The following is an 18,889-nucleotide window of genomic DNA, read 5'->3' as shown; positions in this document are numbered from 1 at the left end:
GAAACAGCCAATTCTGAAGTCTTCCAAAATCTGTACCCATCTTGAGTTCATGGTTATTTATCTCTAGACAAAAACCTTCCACTGGGAAACACCACAGCTCTTTAGGTTAAAGCCGCTCTGAGTTCAATAGTCCTATTCCTTAATAAGTGCAAAGCCTCTGTAGATTTCTGTAAAACTGGGATTTACAACTTTTTTTACATCTTACATCCCACCGATCAACCTGTCAAAGAACCAAGTCCCACCCATGATGGAAACGGAAAGCCTGTTATGGTCTAACATGGATATTTATATGCTTTCTAGGCATTCTATTATGTTTACCATGCACAGAAAGCTTTTAATGTTTTTACAGTCAGTCTGTCCATGATGCTATCCCAATTCCAGTAGAAGAGCAATGAGCCAAAGATGTGAAATTTAAGACCATTAAAAACTGCAATAGTACTCGATACAGAAATCAGATGGAGGTCATGATCATGATGACCAGTCAACCTCCACGAATTTCTGTAATTCTTTTTTATCCCAAAAGTCCTCTAAGCTGATATCCACCATGACACCCCCTTAAAGCATATTCTGTAAGTTGATGGTGCATCATATAGAAAAGGGCAATCTTCTGTCACTTTTTGGTATGATCTCGTTAGCACGACAGTCCCTTCCGACATCCAATTTCTCCAATAACCATCCCAAATTGAAACATACTTCTCACACTTATCCAAAGGGACTGACAGTCATCACCAATGGCCAGGATCCACATACCTACAGGGACCTACTCGCAACCCATTGAGCCAGTTGGCCAGTGGATTCTGGTGATTCCAATTTCAAACGGGCAGTGAACGGCTCCAACTTTTCACCCACACTTTATCTATTATTTGCTGATATTTTATTTTATTTACTTTATGATGTTATTATATCAATTTATTGTGATGATGATCATTGTGTTTTCCTCTTGCTCTACACCACCCAGCGTGGCCACCGGCCAGATGGTGTGGTATAAAAGTGTAATAAACAAACAAACAAAGAAAACAGCCACAGTTAACAGGGCCAATAGTTAGGGATTACGGGATTTAATCTCACAACCCCTGGGGGGGCCACAGATTCCCTCCCCTGCCTGAACAGTGTCACTTGACACGCATTAAAGGCAACAACATTTGTTGATAACAAGCCTCATATTCATAAAAGGCTCCCCCCTCCCTTTCTCAGCAGGTGCTATTCAGCTGCTCAGGAAAGAAGGCAGTGGAAATGGGTTTATCTCATTTTGCCATGTTGGGTTTTGTCACGTTCCTTCTCCTCTGGGCATTTGCCACTACTGGGAGCTTCATTCATTCAGCCAAAACCAGCCGCTTTGGCTGAACACCAGTGGCGTCACGTAGTGAAAATAACAGAAGGCATGGCTTAGCCACCAGTGCTAGGAGCCTACGCCAGTTTAACTTGAGAGAAGACCTAGCTGATCACAAGGGGGACATATGCAAGACAGGTGCTTGTAGAAGTTACTTTTTTGGACAACAATACTCAGAATCCCCAGCCAATGGCACCCAACTCTGGTGTCCATCCATCCTTCCTGCTGCAAAATCCTTCTTCCACACGACAGAGAGAGAGCTGAGCAGAAAAATAATCTCTCGAATGTGGTTAATCCTATTTCCTACCCTTGAAATAATGCACTTTCCTACAATGGATTCCTTCTGCTTACTCTAGTTGGGATTGGCCATTGGACTCTAGTTTTCATTACCATTGTCGTCCATCATCACCATCATCTTAGCTGAAAAATCAGGACATCTCTAGTTTGAATCTCACCTCCGCCACACACTCATTTTGTGATATGTCTTGGGAATGGCACAAGTTTGCCTTCTTCTTCCAACTGTTTATCCATTGGGAAATCTTGGCATAATAATACTTTTCCTTACAGGGATACTGTAAGGAAGTGACTGAGATGACACTCGGATTTTGCCCAAAATAACCTCAGTTGCTTAACTCAGGCCATCGTCTTTTTTCGTTATGTGCTATCTTTCACAAAGCTATTGTTTTCACTCCTCCAGCTGCTTTGGGTTGAATGAATAGGGCTTACACTACGGAAAACAACGATGAACGGAAAAACACGTCAGAACCTACAACAGCAAACTGAAGCAATTGTTCCAGAGAGTGTCTCCTCCTCCTCTCTCTCAGTCAGGAAATAAGAGATACTCAACAAGAGGCGTGCAAGAGCAGGCATCGACTTCCAATGCAAAAGAGGGGGAGCCGTTGTTGAAAAGATGTCTGTGGGCATTGTGGCCATGGAGTAGCATCTGTTTCAGTAATGGCATCCAGAATGTCAGTCGACTGCAGTTCCATGAAGGTGGCTCACCTCCTTCCCCACAGCTAAAAGCAGTGGTAGTGGGTGTACACTATGGGGAGTGGGCTGAAAAGCAAAGCAAAGGTGGGTGGGGGCCAGGGGTAAATTTAGGTGTCCAGGCACCACACACCTTTCTCTCTCTCTCTCTCTCTCTCTCTCTCTCTCTCACTCTCACTCACACACACACACACACACACACACACACACACACACACACACACACACAGAGAGAGAGAGAGAGAGAGAGAGAGAGAGAGAGAGAGAGAGAGACACTTCCTCCACTGAGCAGGCCGGCCAGCCTGAGATGACTTGCGAAAGTTTGAGGTGGAACTTTTGGTCCGAGTTCCACATCTGAGTCCAAGCCTTTGGTACCAAGTGCCAAGTGCCAAGCCCCAAGTCTGAGGGCCCTATTAAAATTGAGATTTTTCTCCCAGAAAAACTGGAGGGGGTGGGCAGGTTCCACGTCCGGATTATCAAGTCCAAGTCACTGAGAAGAATAAAACCCTAATCGAATCTGAGTCAAGGCATCGGTGTGACTTACTTACTTACTTACTTACTTACTTACTTACTTACTTACTTACTTACTTACTTACTTACTTACTTACTTACTTACTTACTTACATGCCACCCACACTACCCAAAGGTCTCTGGGCTGCTTACAACAATATAAATGCAATAAAAAGATAAAACAATTAAAATACAATGTTCTAAAAATTGCCATCAGGACCCACAGTTGATATTATTTGAATTAAAAATCTGAAACAGGAAAGTTTTGACCTGGATGCCGAAAGGTCATCAGCGTCGGCGCCAGACAAATCTTAGTCAGGAGGGCGTTCCATAGTCTGGGGGGAACTGTCGAAAAGGCCTTTTGTCTACAAGCCGTCCCTCTTACCTCCTTGAGGGACGGCTCTTTCAAAAGGGCCCCCTGGCTAGATCTTAACTGCCAGGTAGGTTTATATGGAAGGAGGTGGTCCTTCAGGTATCCAGGGTCCAAGCCGTTTAGGGATTTCTACATCAAAACAAGCACTCTGAATTGGGCCCAGGCAGTGACTGGTAGCCAATCACCCTCCAGCCTGTCCGGAAAAGCACCCACTAACAGCACTTCCATCTTGTCTTAATTGAGTTTCAATTTATTAACCCTCATCCAGTCCATTATCAGGTCCAGACACGAGTTCAACACAGAAACTGCCTCACCTGGATTGGTGGAAAACAAGAGGTAGAGCTGAGTATCGTCAGCATTTTGCTGACCCCTCAGCCCAAACCTCCTGATGACCTCTCCCAGCGGTTTCATGTAGATGTTAAACAGCATGGCGGACAGATTTGAGCCCCGAGGAACCCCATGACATGAATGCCATGGGACAGAGCAACTGTCCCCCAGCATCACCTTCTGAACACGGTCAGCCAGGAAGGAGCAGAACAACCGTAAAGTGGTGCCCCCGACTCTCAACCCAGCCAGCCTATCCAGAAGGACACCATGGTCGATGGTGTTGAAAGCCACTGAGAAGTCCAGGAGTATCAACAGGGTCACCCTCCCTCAGACTCTCTCCCAGCAAAGGTCATCATACAGGGCGACCAAGGCAGTCTCTGTACCAAAACCTGGCCTGAAACCCGATTGAAATGGATCCAGAAAATCCATTTCATCCAGCAGTGCCTGGAGTTGCCCGGCCACAACCTGCTCCAACACCTTGTCCAAATAAGGGTGGTTTGCCACTGGTCAGTAGTTAACCACGACTCAGGTCCCTATCCCAACCAAGGAATATTTTGGAGGCACAGAGAAAGACCCTGAGAGAGTTACAGCCAGAAGTAAAATGCAATTGTACAAAAAAAAGGCCTCTTGGAATTTTCCACCCTGTTTATAACAGAGAAGTGGAAGGAGATGGGGTCAACAGCAGGAAGAGAAATTATCCAGCAGTTTCTTAGATGTGCAGCTCAGTATTTGTACTGGTGGAAGACCAACTTCTTTCCCCCTCCTTAATATTAATTTCTTTCTAACCACAAGTACCAACTGCCTTCACCATTCACATCTCCCACTATTTACTCCTTACTCTTACATTCCACTGCATTGCACTACAATTTTCTTGTACTCAAAGTTGTTTTTTGATTACAACGCCTAGAACACACTCACATATTCGGGGATTTTAGGAGCTGCAAAACAGGAATTTTTCCAAACTCTGCCTCGACCTAATATGTACCCCAAAATGGGGCTGCGGTTGGGAAAGTATGGGTCATGCCAGCCCTATAAACGAGCCCAATGCTATCACACACATTTTACATGGAACAAAAGTCTATGGAAACTCTGCACTATCGTCTACTGTGATTTACTGGTCTCCTGGAATGTTGCTGTTTTTCAAGACAGAGGACCAGCTGTGAAATTGATTGTAACAGCAGTGCAATTAATTAAGACTTGGAACTGAAAGACTCACCAGCTCACAAGAAATCACTGTTCAAGTGCCAAATCAGCTGTCTTAAACCCATGGTTCCCAGTTTTGTGTCCCCAGATGTTCTTAGACCAAAACTCCCCAGGTGGCCAGGATTTCTGGGAGTTGTAGTCCAAGAACATCTGGAGACACAAGGGTGAGGGCCACTGGTTTAAATGACAAGTTACCAATGCCTACAGAAGGACAGACCCAATATACAGTAATAAAATTCTTCAGAGGTAGAAATGGGGGTATTCATAATTGTATACGAATATCCCCATGCAGCTGGACAATGAGGGGTCAGACTCCTGTGGCTGGCCCGTTCACTCACATGCCTGCCGGCAGCAGCCTCACTCATCCTTCCCATCGCTCCCAGGGCTCTGATCTCTTCCTGCTGGCCTGGCCACTCCAGGCAGTGGGAGGGAGGATGAGTCTCCTTGCATGGCTATCAAGTGGCTACCCATGGGAAAAGAGCAAAGCTCTGGAAGCCATTGATAACCAGGTATCAGATCTATACAAATGCTAAACCCTGTTCTTTTAATGTAGACATCTAAAGACATGTTCCTTACTAGAAAAGTCTTTACACATGCTACATTTAGTTATGTAGGAAATTAGAGGATTTCACACTAGAGCAGAACAACTTTGTTACAAACCTTCGGGAAAAGCGAGAAGGTCTCATTGTCGATCGTGAAGGAGTACAGAAATTCGCCATCGTACCAGAGATTCTTTCCCACCGGAGAGTTCTCTTTGGTCATGGCAAAGAGCTGGCTTGGGTCACAACAATCTTTCAGTAGTTTTCTAAAAGAAAGGAGGCAGGAAAAGAAAGATAACTGAGTTGGATGCATTGACAGGCAGCAATTGCAAACTTTGTGAAGGGAATGTGCATAAAAAAGATAAATAAGAGAGAAGAAGGAAGGAAGGAAGGAAGGAAGGAAGGAAGGAAGGAAGGAAGGAAGGAAGGAAGGAAGGAAGGAAGGAAGGAAGGAAGGAAGGAAGGAAGGAAGGAAGGAAGGAAGGAAGGAAGGAAGGAGAGCTTGCAATAAAATGTTGCAGAGAGTGGATTCCAGAGGGTCCAATGAGGGCTAATAAGTGGCCATGGAATATTGGCTGCATGTTCAGAAGAAAACAAAAAAACAGGGAGCTGATGAGGATGATATGGTCAGTCCTGGGGAGAGATTTACAGGACATCACAGATATACTCATTTGTGCCAACAGTGCTTCCACTTGTATAAGGACACCCTACATAGTTCCTTATGCAAGTTCTGTTAATTCTTGAACTGCTTGCACCACGCATGAGCAGAAGGAGGAAGGAGGGTTCTGTTAGTAGTTCTGCAACTCTACATGCGTCCTCAGCAGTGGCCCTCGCCATAAGTCCCAACTGCATCCCAATTGAGGCTGGTGACTCCAACTTTTGATGGGATAAATCTGCTTCCTGAAGAGCCAGTGTGGTGTGGTGGAGTGAACAGAGCGCCGGGCTAGGATTCAGGAGGCCCGGGTTCAAATCCCCGCTTGGCCATGGAAACTCACAGGGAGGTGAAACTGGTAGAACCACTCCTTAAATATCTCAAATGCCACAAAAACCCTTTTAGGGTTGCCTTAGAGTATCAGATGCAGCCTGACAGCCCATGAAAACAGCACCATCAAAAACAAGAACAACAACAACTCAGCTACAGCATGAGTTTGAGTTTAAAGGAGCTATTTTGGAGTTATGGTTCAGCACCATGGACAGCAGTTGAAAAGTTCATTCAGGACTTGGAGCTGATTTGTTCCTGTGAAACTGGAGTCGCCTGCTTTGTTTCAAAAGCTAAAGAGGGCTCTCTTTTTTTGTTCATTCTGCTTTAGACTAAATTGGCTTTTTCACGGCCACACGCTAGCAACCCTGAGCCACCTTGCTGAGAAGCTCAGCTGCCACTGAACTTTTTCCGTTCCTGCCATCTGCTACTGGGTTCGCTGGAGGATGTCCCCCACTCAGCCTCTCCTGAAGTTCTCTCCAGGACTTTTCCTTTGCCATCTCATTCCTAGCCCTTTGAAACAACCCTCCTGCAAGCAACATTAATTATTTCATCCTGTAACAAATATTAGTGAGTCTCTCTTCCCTTCCCCTTCTAGCTTGCAGGCTTCCTACCGCCGAGCTAATCATTTTTAATATTTCGTAAAATGTGATTTCATTTCAAAGCACCTGGAGCTGAATATAAGATACACCGCAGCGGAAAACACAACAGTAGAAACGTTGTGCTTTTCAGCAATTTGCTTACGGGAATGAAGGACATTCATACAAAATGGCAGTTAATTGTAATGGTGCAGAAAAGAATTACTGCTGAGTATTATGCAATACTGAATCTACAGAATCCCATGCATGTCTATCGAAACACTTGACCCACGGACTACAGTAGGGCTTGCTGTTCTTATGGGTTATCAAGCTGAAACTGACTAACAGCAACCCTAAAAGAGTTTTCGAGGTAAATGAGATATTTAAAAAGTGGCTTTACTGGTTCCACACCCCTAGTGACTTTCCCTCACAGAGCAGAAACTTGAACCCAAGCCAGCTGAGTCCTAGTTCATCACTCAAATCACTACACCACACTGGGTATACCTGCAGTAGGGCTTACTGTTAGGTAAATGGACACTGGATTTCACCCAAATGGGCACAAAAATAACGCAGTGCCCCACCTCCTCATCCTCTGGTTCTTCCCCAGCAAGGAAAGAAAGAAAAAACAGGGGAAAAGCCCTGAAAAAGGCATCAGCTACCAAATGCCCCTGCTGTGGTTTTATAAACCTAGGCCATATTCTTTGCTGAGCCAAGAATGACCAGTTATCAGATAACCAAAAAGATTCCAGGAAAAGCCCACTGCCAGTGAGCTTATCTGATCATGTAATTAATCACCCAATCAATCTCCAGTTAATAATTCAGCCCTTAGAATTCGATAGTTTTTAATCATCTTGGCCATGAAGTGATCAGTTGCTTAACTGCCCATCCTGTTGCTTAATCTTTACCATCTCTCAACTGAACATTTCTAAAACAAAAAGCATCTCTCATAGGCTAGATCCTCCCCAACGGTGAACTTATGAACTCATGAGGCAGAGGCAGCCATGCAAAATCTAAAAAAAAAATCTAAAATTTAAATCAGGGCACATAAGAGATGGGTGATTATGGTGATCAGTGTGTTTCTGTTGTGGGTGTATTGCTGTGACACACTGATCACCATAATCACCCATCTCCTGAAAAGGACAAAAGCTGATCCCACAGCTATAAATACTCAACTCCCAAACAAACTGCACCAGAGCACAGAGTGCTACTCCTGTCCTCTGAAGATGTCGGCCACAGAGACTGGCGAAACATTAGGAAGAACAACCTTCAAAGAGCCCGGAAAACCCACAACAACCATAAGTTTCCATCCACTTTGACAAGCAGGACCCGTAGCTGCACAATGGGCCACGACAATGCTGCAATGTCCATGCTGTTACATTTATGCCCAGTTGGGGGCAGCATTTAGGAACCTAGTGACAATGCCCATCTTCAGGAGAGGAGCATGATCATGGGGGGAAGGGGTGCCGGCTTCATTGCTTGTGGATTGCTGCTGACCTTCTTCTGCTGATCTTTGTTCCCCTTTGGTGGAGGCAACTGAAGCTTCTGCTGGATAATACATTTTGGGGGGAAAACCTGTTGTACAACTTTGCACCCCGTGTAACCTGAATCAGGTGTCAGAAACACTTAATTTAAATTTATTTATTTATTTATTTATTTATTTATTTATTTATTTATTTATTTATTTATTTATTTATTTATTTATTTATTTATTTATACCCCACCCATCTGGCCTATAAGACCACTCTAGGCGGCTTCCTGCCCCTGCATCCCATTTTCTGAGAATCCTTAGGGCTCCCTTTTGGGAACCTCAGGAATGGAGAGGCGAAGCCTTTGACTTCACTGTCAAATTAGGAGCATTGCTCCCCATCGCAGCAATGCAAATCCATTGGTGATTTTTAAAAAACTTTTAAAGCAACCCCTCCCCCCCTTCTGGGGCTCCCAAAGGCTTCCCAGGGCAAAAGGAGGCGCTACGGACCTTTGAAACCTAAATCAGGAGGATAGGAAGTTTTCAAAACCGTGTTGCTTGTAAATGTGGTTTCAGTATTGACTTTACTCACTATTTTTAATAGAATATTTGTTTAGTTCTTTTTAAATATCCGCACAGTTACTGTTTCTAGCCTTTAAACATTGTCTTTTTAATGATGTAAGCTGCTTTGAGCCCTTTTGAGCAGAAAGGTGGGGTAAAACTATATTAATTAGGGGGTAAAACTATATTAATTAGAAAGATGGGGTAAAACTATATTTAAAACTATATTAATTAATTAAAATCAAATATTTCCTCAGCCTGATCCAGGTTACATTGGGTGCAAATTCATGCAGCAGAATTTTGCCCTTTTTCACATACACTCCCCCTCAGATGTTAAAAGCTTAGATCGCATAGGGTATGGCACTCTGCATTCACAATTCTGCAATTCTGTGTTTTTTAGATCGCATAGGGTATGAATCTAACCACTTTATAAGACATCATAAGTAGGCCAAAGGGACGTGATGGCGCTGCAGGTTAAACTGCAGAAGCCTCTGTGCTGCAAGGTCAGAAGACCAGCCATTGTAAGATCGAATCCATGCAACAGAGGAAGCTCCTGTCGCTTGTCCCAGTTCTTGCCAACCTAGCCGTTCGAAAGCACGTAAAAATGCGAGTAGATAAATAGGTACCACCTCAGTGGGAAGGTAACGGCATTCCGTGTCTAGTCGCGCTGGCCACATGAACACAGAAACTGTCCTCGGACAAACTCTGGCTCCATGGCTTGCAAACGGGGATGAACACCGCCCCCTGGAGTCAGACACGACTGGACTAAATTTCAAGGTGAACTTTTACCTAAGTAGGCCAAACAGAACAATTCGATATACTACCTAATGAAGTATTCAAGCTTGATGGGGTGGAAAGTACCCAAAACATCAGAAAAAAAATCTTAAACTGTTCTTTTCAACATAGGCCTTCTCAAATTTCACATTTCCACTCAGTTCTACCTTGAAATGGTGCTGAGGTGACTTGGAACCTTTTGTATACAAAACATACGTTCTATCTTTGAGTCATCACCTCTGTCCCAAATGCTGATACTATATAAAATGAAGCAAATTGGGTTAATCCCTTAAGCAAATTTCATCTCGGAAACACTGTTGTCTGCTTCAGCATCTTAAAAACATCCTTCGCCGAAGCTGAAACACAAGCCGGAAGTCTGGTGGAAAACCAAAAGCACTTTTAGGTCTGAGTGACTCCGGCAATTGGCAAGCCCAACGGCAGATTTACCTTCAAATGCGCTGCCAGAGTAATCCCCATTACATAACTGCCAGGGAAGGCATCAGACTAAAGAGAAACTGACAGATGGAGCTGCAGAAATCTCTCTGGCTCAGACTTGTCACTGACGTTGGTACTGCAAGATTTAAAGAGACAAATCTATTTGCATAACACGGTATATATGGGTGCCAAGAAGTATGCATCTGTGAACATATGTGAGCATGCAGACATATAAGGAATGCAAGCCTCTGTACGTCTGCCATTCTCTATCAAATGTGCAGCCGTATCTTTATATAGAGAAAAACATGACTATTCAATTATTTGAAAAACCTACAGTTTATGAATGTGGGATGTTGTGCTTCTGTACCCCGGAATCAAAAAGAAAAGAAATGGCTAAGGGCAGCTTGGATGTTGTCAACACCAATAGGAGCAGTCAAGATGGGCTACAGGATCCCCTCTTGTGCTCATTACCATTCACAATGTAACACCAAGCAAGGGAAAATCCCAGGGGCCGACTCCTTTTTTCCATCATACAACCACTTCTCACCAAGACCCAAAGCAATTGGCGGAGCTGTTTCTCAACAAGTGTGAATGGTGGTGAGCACCATAGCTGGTCTCTCTTCTTTATTTAAAACATCTTTTCAGATATTTTTACAACCAGACACAGAATCCCTTTCCCAGCACCAACACCTATTTGGCCAGAAAGGAGTTTAAAAGTTGAGTCAACTAAGTGGGTCCTGACTTGACAGGGTCAAAAGTTGATTGCCCCAGACTTGGAGCTGATCTCCCCTATCCTGCAGGGACTGCGGCTGCACCTGTTAACAGATGCATTCAACAGCACAAGCTACTTGATTTTGCCTGTAAGACAAACTTCCCAGGTGAAGCTGCTTCTGGAGATGCTGATCCCAGGGAACTCCACAAGACTAGACATATCTGTCCCTTTAAACCTGTCCCATTTCCCCAGGGTCCCCTGGGGGGGAACAATGGGGGGAAGGGGATAATATAGTTTTGTGATTGAGAGCTCTACCTGCCTATCAGAAAAGCTCTTTATTGATACTATTCTCTTTTTAAAAAACACACAATCTTATCCCAGTTATTTATGTAAGGGCATCTAGACAGTGTGTGTTATTTTCATACACATCAGTGTTTTTCTTTAGAAAGCGGAAAAGAAGCAAACCCTTTCCACTAGACCTATCGCTTACTCAGTCTTGCAAAGAGACTTAAATATTCCCAGCCTGCGGACTTCCTAAAACAGTGACCTAATTGTACAGGCAACAATATGAGAGAGAAAATGATTGGCAGTCACCTGAATAAAGGCCTGATTAAAGACAGCTGCACTTACGTTGTGTGCTGTCAAGTCAGAACCGACTTACAGTGACCCTAATAGGGTTTTTAAGGTAAGTGAGATATTTGAGGAGGGCTTCCAGATCCCCAGTGAGCTCCTATGGGATAACTGGGGAATTGAACCCAGATCTCCTGAGTCCTAATCCATCACTCTAACCACTACACTGTATTCCTGCATTGAGCAAGGGGTTGGACTCCAGGGCCTTATAGGCTTCTTCCAACTTCATGATTCTATGATTCTACACCAGACCTCGGGCAAAGTGCAGCCTGAATAATGAATTAAACAACTTTTTAAAAAAGTTTCTGAAAGGTGAGGGTGGATCATCACCGATTTGGCCCATTTTCACATTAGTGGATAATTATTCAGGCTATTCCGTATCCCTCTGACCCGACGCCAGGAGGCAGTGGAAGACAGGAGGGCCTGGTGTGCTCTGGTCCATGGGGTCACGAAGAGTTGGGCATGACTTAATGACTAAACAACAACAACAAAATTCCATATCACAACAGGTAAGTGCAACAAAAAATATGGGTTATGAGAGAGTACTTGTCTCCTATCTTAACCAATGGTGTAGTACTGCTCACCAGATCCAAACTCTGTTTTTTTCTGCAGTGTGGGGACTACGACCCCACTGCTCCAACCTTACCTGTAGTCCAAATACCTTACCTACCACAGCACATTTTGAACGCTATCTCAACAGGATCCAAGCAGACTGAGAACCCCTGCTTCAGATGGAGCCTTCTCATATTTGCCCTATCAGAACTTCACCCCCATCATCTAAGACCCTCCTCTCGGTGCCCTCACCAAATGACGCCGTCTACAAGAACGCCTGGCTCCATGATGGCACCCCATTCTGCAGAAAGCCTTCTCTCTTGACCTCACCTGTCACCTATATATCGTGGTCTTTTCAACACAGCAATAACATGCCTTTTATTCTCCTCTACCAGTGGTTCCCAACCTTGGGGCCCCAGATGTTCTTGAACTACAACTCCCAGAAATCCTGACCAGGCCAGCTAGTGCTGAAGAGATTTCTGGGAATTTTAGTCCAAGAACATCGAAGGACCAACAGTTAGGAACCACTGTCCTATACATTTTAAGAACTCCCCGTCCCCCGAGATGTAGTTGTGTTAAGTCTGTTTCAGTAATGAAGCAAAACAGAGAGTTTTCATGGACCACACTCCACTCCTTCTTCCATCAGATATATCTTAAGAAGGGGACTATAATGCTTGACGGCAAAATAAATTTGTTACTCTTAAAGCTGCCACAATACTTCTGTCCCATTTTGTTTTGTTTCTGTGGCACAAGGTCTTAGCTTAGTCTACTGTTTTACTTCTGGTTTTTTGTGCCATCATTTTTTTCCATTTATCCTACTCATTTTGTCTTCACTTCATTACATGCTGTCCCCTTCAACATTGTTTATGATTCCTGCCTTCTATTTTTCATGCTTTTTACACTACCGAGAGGGCATTTATTACCAGACAGAGTCAACCAACAAATCAATCACAAGTTTTAGTGGATAAATTCCTGGAATCCACATGGCAGTCGGGCTCATTGTTTTAACAAGGCCACACTAACTTTTAAACGTACGATGTTGCAAAACTGGGAAACAAAGAAAACGAGAACTGCTGACTTTGGATGCCCGCGAATATCGACGATTACAGACTGGAAAAAGAGACAAAAATCCAACTAATATGGGGACCTTGTTCTTGACTGTATTTGGAATAACACGAAACATACCGTAATAAGGCTGGGCAACTGATGGACTTCTCAATCTTATGGGTATACAAATCCCATCATCCCTGACAATCAGCTTTACAGGCCAAGAGCGATGGGACCTGGAGTCCGTCAACTTTGGGGAGGCCGACCATTTGCCCATTCCTGTGCTACCAACCCCAGTGTGGGCCTGCAAAGAAATATATACAACATTGACTCTTCCCCTTTTCTAAGCTTCCCTGTTTTTAACTCAATTTTGTTTTTCCTTTCTTTATTGTTAATTTATCTAGGACATGGTACACTTTCTAACAGCATGTCCTCTGTACGTAGATCTGAGGGACCCATATCTAAAGCCCTTAACAGCCAGGATCAAGAACACTTCTCCTCTATGTGCAGTCTGACTCCTGCTAGCTGGCACAAACTATTATATATCCTATAGGACTGCTAAATTTGTTAAACGAGCCATGGAAAGGTGGAACTTACTGCCTGTTTCATGAATTCTTCAAGTTACCATTTTTCCATGTATAAGACACCCCCATGTATAAGATGCCCCCCACTCTTCTAATCCAAAATTAAGAAAAATAAGTGGGGCGTAGCAAGTGTAGGAGGAAAGGGATCAAAGCGCTGTAGGATCGCTTTGATCCCTGCTTTCCCCTCCACTTGTTTTTGTTCTCTCCTCAACTTACTTCCGTGTATAAGATGCGCCTCAGTTTTTAGTCTAAAGATTTAAGACAAAAGTATAATCTTATACATGGAAAAATACAGTAATCCCACACCTTGATTTTTTCTTCTTTTTTCAGAATGCTATTACATTTTACTAGTATTATTTTATCATTTTATGCTTTTTGTGTTTGCTTGTATGTACCTGCATGAATGAGATGCCAAATCCTATTTCAGGATTGGTTTAATCTATGTTCTTGCCTATAGCCTGATCAGATACAAAGCAATAAAGTATTCATCTTCGTTAATTTATCGCCAGTGTCCTGTTGCAGACACTGGATGTGCAGGAGCCATTGCCTAAGAGGTATCTGCTCTTTTGCAAGGCTACCCATCACATGCTTGGTCGTGTTCTGGTTTCCACAAATGAACACACAACCAATCACACACACAGTCAGGCTCCAGAGAGCCTGCAAACAGAGGAAATTGCATGTAAGATTGACCTTACCTTACATGCACAGTAAAATCCAACAAGATCCTAGTCTGTATGTTCAACTCTTGCTCATGTCTCTTTTTCATATTCAGGATATCCTTACTTTCTAATATCATCTAAAGCACTGGTTCTTAACCTTTGTTACTCAGATGTTTTCGGACTGCAAATCCCAGAAGCCTTCACCATCAGCTCTGCTGGCTGGGGTTTCTGGGATTTGCAGTTCAAAAACACCTGAGTAAAAAGGTTAAGAACCACTGATCTAAAGGATCCTTCTGTACAACCCCTTAATGAAGCAGGAAATCTTCAGCCAAAGCATCCCTGGCAGAGGGTCAACCAGCCAATGTTTAGAAAACCGCAGTGAAGGGAGTCCATAATCTTCCGAGGGAACCTGTTCCAGTTGTATAAAGCTTTTATGATCAGGAAGTCAACCTCCCTATATTTATGCATCTGATTCTATGCCCGCTCCCCCTATGTAGATAATACATATTACTCTGTAGAAACTCATTTTATTTTGGCCCCATCCTCCCTTATGTTTAAGTTCCATTTGAATTCTGATTCTGCCTTCTATGCTGTTAGCTACCCTTTCAAGTTTAGTGACGTCTGAAAATATGAGGAGCATCTACTCCGCACCCTCATTCAACTCCTGTATCAAAGGGCTGAACAAGTGGAAGCCTGGGAGACAACTCTGCCCTGCCCTGACAGTCTCTTTTCTCCAGGATGATAAAGTGAGCATCCCCCGGGCACAGCCTGTCCATCAGCCACAAGTCCACTAGACAGTTGCATCATCTAGCCAGCCGTTTTACCAGCTTCATCAGAGGAATAAACAGCGCTCGTTCTCTCTTGAGTCTGTGTATGGTCAAACCTCATGCTTGCTTTTACAAGAGTGTTTTAACACTCCCAGATTTCTTATATCTGGCTCCCATTACTGACCAATGGATAATCGCCTGGACCTTCATCTCTCCCTCCCTGCTCTTTTTGAAGATGGGGAACACACCTGACTGCCTCTAGTCTACAAGCACATCACCTGTTCTCCAAGAGTTCTCAGAGACAGACGTCGGTACAACGTCTGAACCCGCAGTCTTGAGTTCAGTTCCTGTACCACACTTCTCCCTAATTTAGGCAGCAATCCTCTGGCTGCCTCCCTTTATTCTCCTTGCTTGAGCACTGCTCGTATTTCAGGAGAAGACAGAGGCAAAGAAGCTGTTCTGCAGGCTTGTATTTGCTCTCTCGCATTCCTTTATATTTCTCCACCTTCTCCATGCAATGGGTAGTGGTGACATTTCCTTGTGCTTTCCTCTCGATCCAAGCACAGCTGCTGTTATTTAACCTCTGCCAAAACTGAGCTCATTTTGAGCTTTAGCTTTCCTGACCTTCTCCCTACAAGGATCTGCTGCTTCTTCATCTACTTCTTATATATAATCTAAGAATCTTAGTCTTAGAACTGCACCGCTGGAAGGGAAACATCCGGGTCCAGCTTCTGTCAGGGAGGCACAGTGGGGAATCGAACTCCCAACTTTTGGATCTGCAGCCAGATGCGTGAGCCAGCCATTCTCAGGCTGGTGTTGGCCACAGCCATGAACACAGTACGAAAGGAATACAGTTTGAACGAGAATTGTATAAATTGCATAATGACCCTCATAAGGTGGGGTAAGAAGAACTGTTTCCAGTCTGTGGCTCCCTTATAAATGTGCCAGGGGGCCCCAGGGGGGCCATATGGGCCCTGCTGAGAATAGCTGGCCTAAACCACATCCCTTTTAAATCTCAACTCATCTGAAAGCTCTTTAGGCGGCCATCTTGGATTCTTTAAATGTCTCCCATTTTGCTTTTGTTTGCGGCGGTGCCTTCACTGGGCCACCTTTGGGAAACTCAAATCCTTTAAACTCTTGGCTCACTTCCACCGATGGAACCACAACCCAGTATTCCCTTAGGCTTACTCAGATCAGCTTTCTTAAAAGTCCAGATTTTTTATTCCTCAGAATTAAAAAAAAAATCTCAAAAGGGCCTGGTCACTTCCACCAAACATTTCTCGCTGTTTCTATTTCACTGACCAGTTCTTCCATATGGGTAAGAGCCACATCTGGAATAGTTTATCCCTCCACGTGATTTCCCTGCCTTCTGGAAAGTGAAGTTATCTGTAAGCAACAAACTTGTCGTATCTCGTATTTTTGCCCGAGTTAGATTTTCAGGGAGCTGAGTGAAGCTTCTTTTTACCACTATATTCATCTTTTCTGAATCCTTGCTAATCTGGTGTGGGAGGATATAATACAAACCTTTTCTCTGACAAGGAGATTTATAGCCAATCCCCACAGCAATATCCTCCATATTCTTTCCATCAGTGCTTTCTGTTCCAATTCTTGGATCTCCTGGTACTTGTATATAACCCTGAAGACATAATGCTACTCTTCTGAACATGTTTAATATATTCCTTTTGAAGGAGTCATATCCTTCAATCACTACTTTTCAGTCAACGGGTTTCATTCCACCAACTTGCTGTAATGGCCATTGCACCACATTTGTCTTCCAAAGTCAAGAGATAAAGCTTATCTTGTTCATTTCCCCTGCTTTGTGCACTGGCTTAGAGACACTTGAAACTATGAATCACTCTTTCCAGCTGCATCCTTATTGTCTTCTACCATCCACCGATGGATTCTTGTTCCACTATTCGAGTGTTCGGTGCATTGTGGACATTCACATCCAATATTCTTGTCTCTCTTCCTGAACCATGGCCTTTTTTTGGGGGGGGACGGAGGGAGGAGGAGGAGGAGGAGGAGGAGGAGGAGGAGGAGAAGGAGGAGAAGGAGGAGGAGGAGAAGAAGAAGAAGGAGGAGGAGGAGGAGGAGGAGGAGGAGGAGGAGGAGGTATTGAAAAAAAAAAACATCTGTCTTCTACGGTCCTTCATCTTCCTACCAAGAACCTCCTTGCTACTTGTAATATGGTGAAGGCCATGTCTGGTAGCATCATTTATTCCCATGTGGATCAAAAGGAAGGGATGGTGGTTAGTGGACCTGATGTGTCTCAGGAAACAATCTACCACGTCCTGCCTCTTTGCACCAGGAGGACACGGTATGTTTCAAGATGCTCTCTCAGTTCCCTAAACTGCGACCTCTGTCCCCATCAAGAAGTCACCTATCTCCACCACATATTTCCTCCTGTTCTAGGAAGTTCTAAGAATCCTTCTGCCAATGTATGCTATGGTATATGGTGTGCTATTCCAGTGCTATGGTATATACCTCTGTTAACTAATTCTCAAAAATAGGATACTGGATAGGAGGGAAAAATACAGTGAGAGGTAAGCCAAACAATTAAGCCTCAAGATCAAATCCCTGGCTTCCTTGTTTGCAGGATCACTTTTCTGTTTAGGTAAGATAGCAGATCAGGAAGGAGCAGGAAATGATCTCTAGAGATGGAAGCCTAAGAGTATCAATCTCCATAAATATCTAGAAACGACAAGAAGGGGAAACCATATTTGGGATATTTATCTGCCTAACCCACCCGCCCCTGGATGTTGTTGTTTATGACATTTCTACCCTATTTTCCACTACTATGTAGCACTCAAGGCAACTCACAATCATCACAAAATGTAACAACATAAACATAATAAAAATATATAACAAAGACAGCAGTAGAAGTAAATTCAAGCACAGACTCATTAGCCAAACTCCAACAGAAGTTTTCCATGCATGCAAGGGCACCCCTCGAAGTGCTTTGGGAATTTTTCAGGCTGCATGTCATATGATTCATCACAGGACTGATGACACAGCACATGATGGAGAGAGGAGTAAACAACACATGTTGATGGCATGACCGTCCTTATGCCACTGCTTAAGCAAACGGGATGCTGGCCATGAAAGTGAAATGAAATTAAGATCGCTTTAAAAACCATTAGAATCCGTCATGTCTACAAACAGCTAAAATCAAGACAGTATATTAAACAATATCATATGCCAAACTAAAGAAGTCTTTTCAGCCCACCTGCTATTCTATTTCCCTGAAAATAAGCCCTCGTATGATTTTTCAGGATGCTCGTAATATAAGCCCTACCCCCAAAATAAGCCCCAGTTAAGCGAAACCCTGCATCTCCATTGTGCATCTCCATCCAGTTATTGTTATTTTCATTTTTTAGTTCCATCATTGCTCGGGCGCCCTCTGTTCCATTGCCTAGGTGTTTAGATTCTTATATTGCTTGTATTATACTACTTTATTTTGATTGTTGTGTATTTTATTGTAAACTACCCAGAGTAGTGCTTCCGCACGAATGGAAGTGATATACAAATTAAGGAAACAAATAAATAAATAGTTGTGGTTTTGGGCAACAGCTCTCAGAATTCCCAACACAGCTGGCGCACCTCTGATTGTTACACTTCACAGCTTCGATACTTAAAAAAAGGAAGGAAGCCGCCAGGCCTCTTCCTCCTTCAGCACCACCGCAGATTTCTCCCTTTCTAACAAACGCTTGATCCACCCTGGCCAACATCTCCCAGGCAATGAAAGGAGGGCTGTTTCAGAATTCTGGCAAATAATTGCCTCCAGCTTGTAGCCTGAAGCCACGCGGGGCTGCGTTTCACTCTAAATGAATGCACTCGTTTCTTAGGCTCCAACTTGTAAACTGGTCCCAAGGAGGAA

The 18,889-nt window shown here is 43.7% G+C and overlaps 1 protein-coding gene across 1 annotated transcript in view; it reads right to left on the bottom strand.

The window, feature by feature from the left end:
- Positions 1–18,889, bottom strand: part of ST8SIA1 (ST8 alpha-N-acetyl-neuraminide alpha-2,8-sialyltransferase 1) — a 103,620-nt gene that overhangs the window by 69,768 nt on the left and 14,963 nt on the right. Inside the window, exon 2 of the mRNA XM_072999698.2 lies at positions 5,391–5,535. Coding sequence (XP_072855799.2) covers positions 5,391–5,535 — 145 coding nt within the window. The remainder of the gene's footprint in view (positions 1–5,390; positions 5,536–18,889) is intronic.

The sequence above is a fragment of the Pogona vitticeps genome, chromosome 5 (assembly GCF_051106095.1).
Source record: "Pogona vitticeps strain Pit_001003342236 chromosome 5, PviZW2.1, whole genome shotgun sequence".
Classification (NCBI taxonomy): Eukaryota; Metazoa; Chordata; class Lepidosauria; order Squamata; family Agamidae; genus Pogona; species Pogona vitticeps.
Note: the sequence above shows the minus strand (reverse complement) of the source record. Positions and strands in the feature narration are given on the sequence as shown.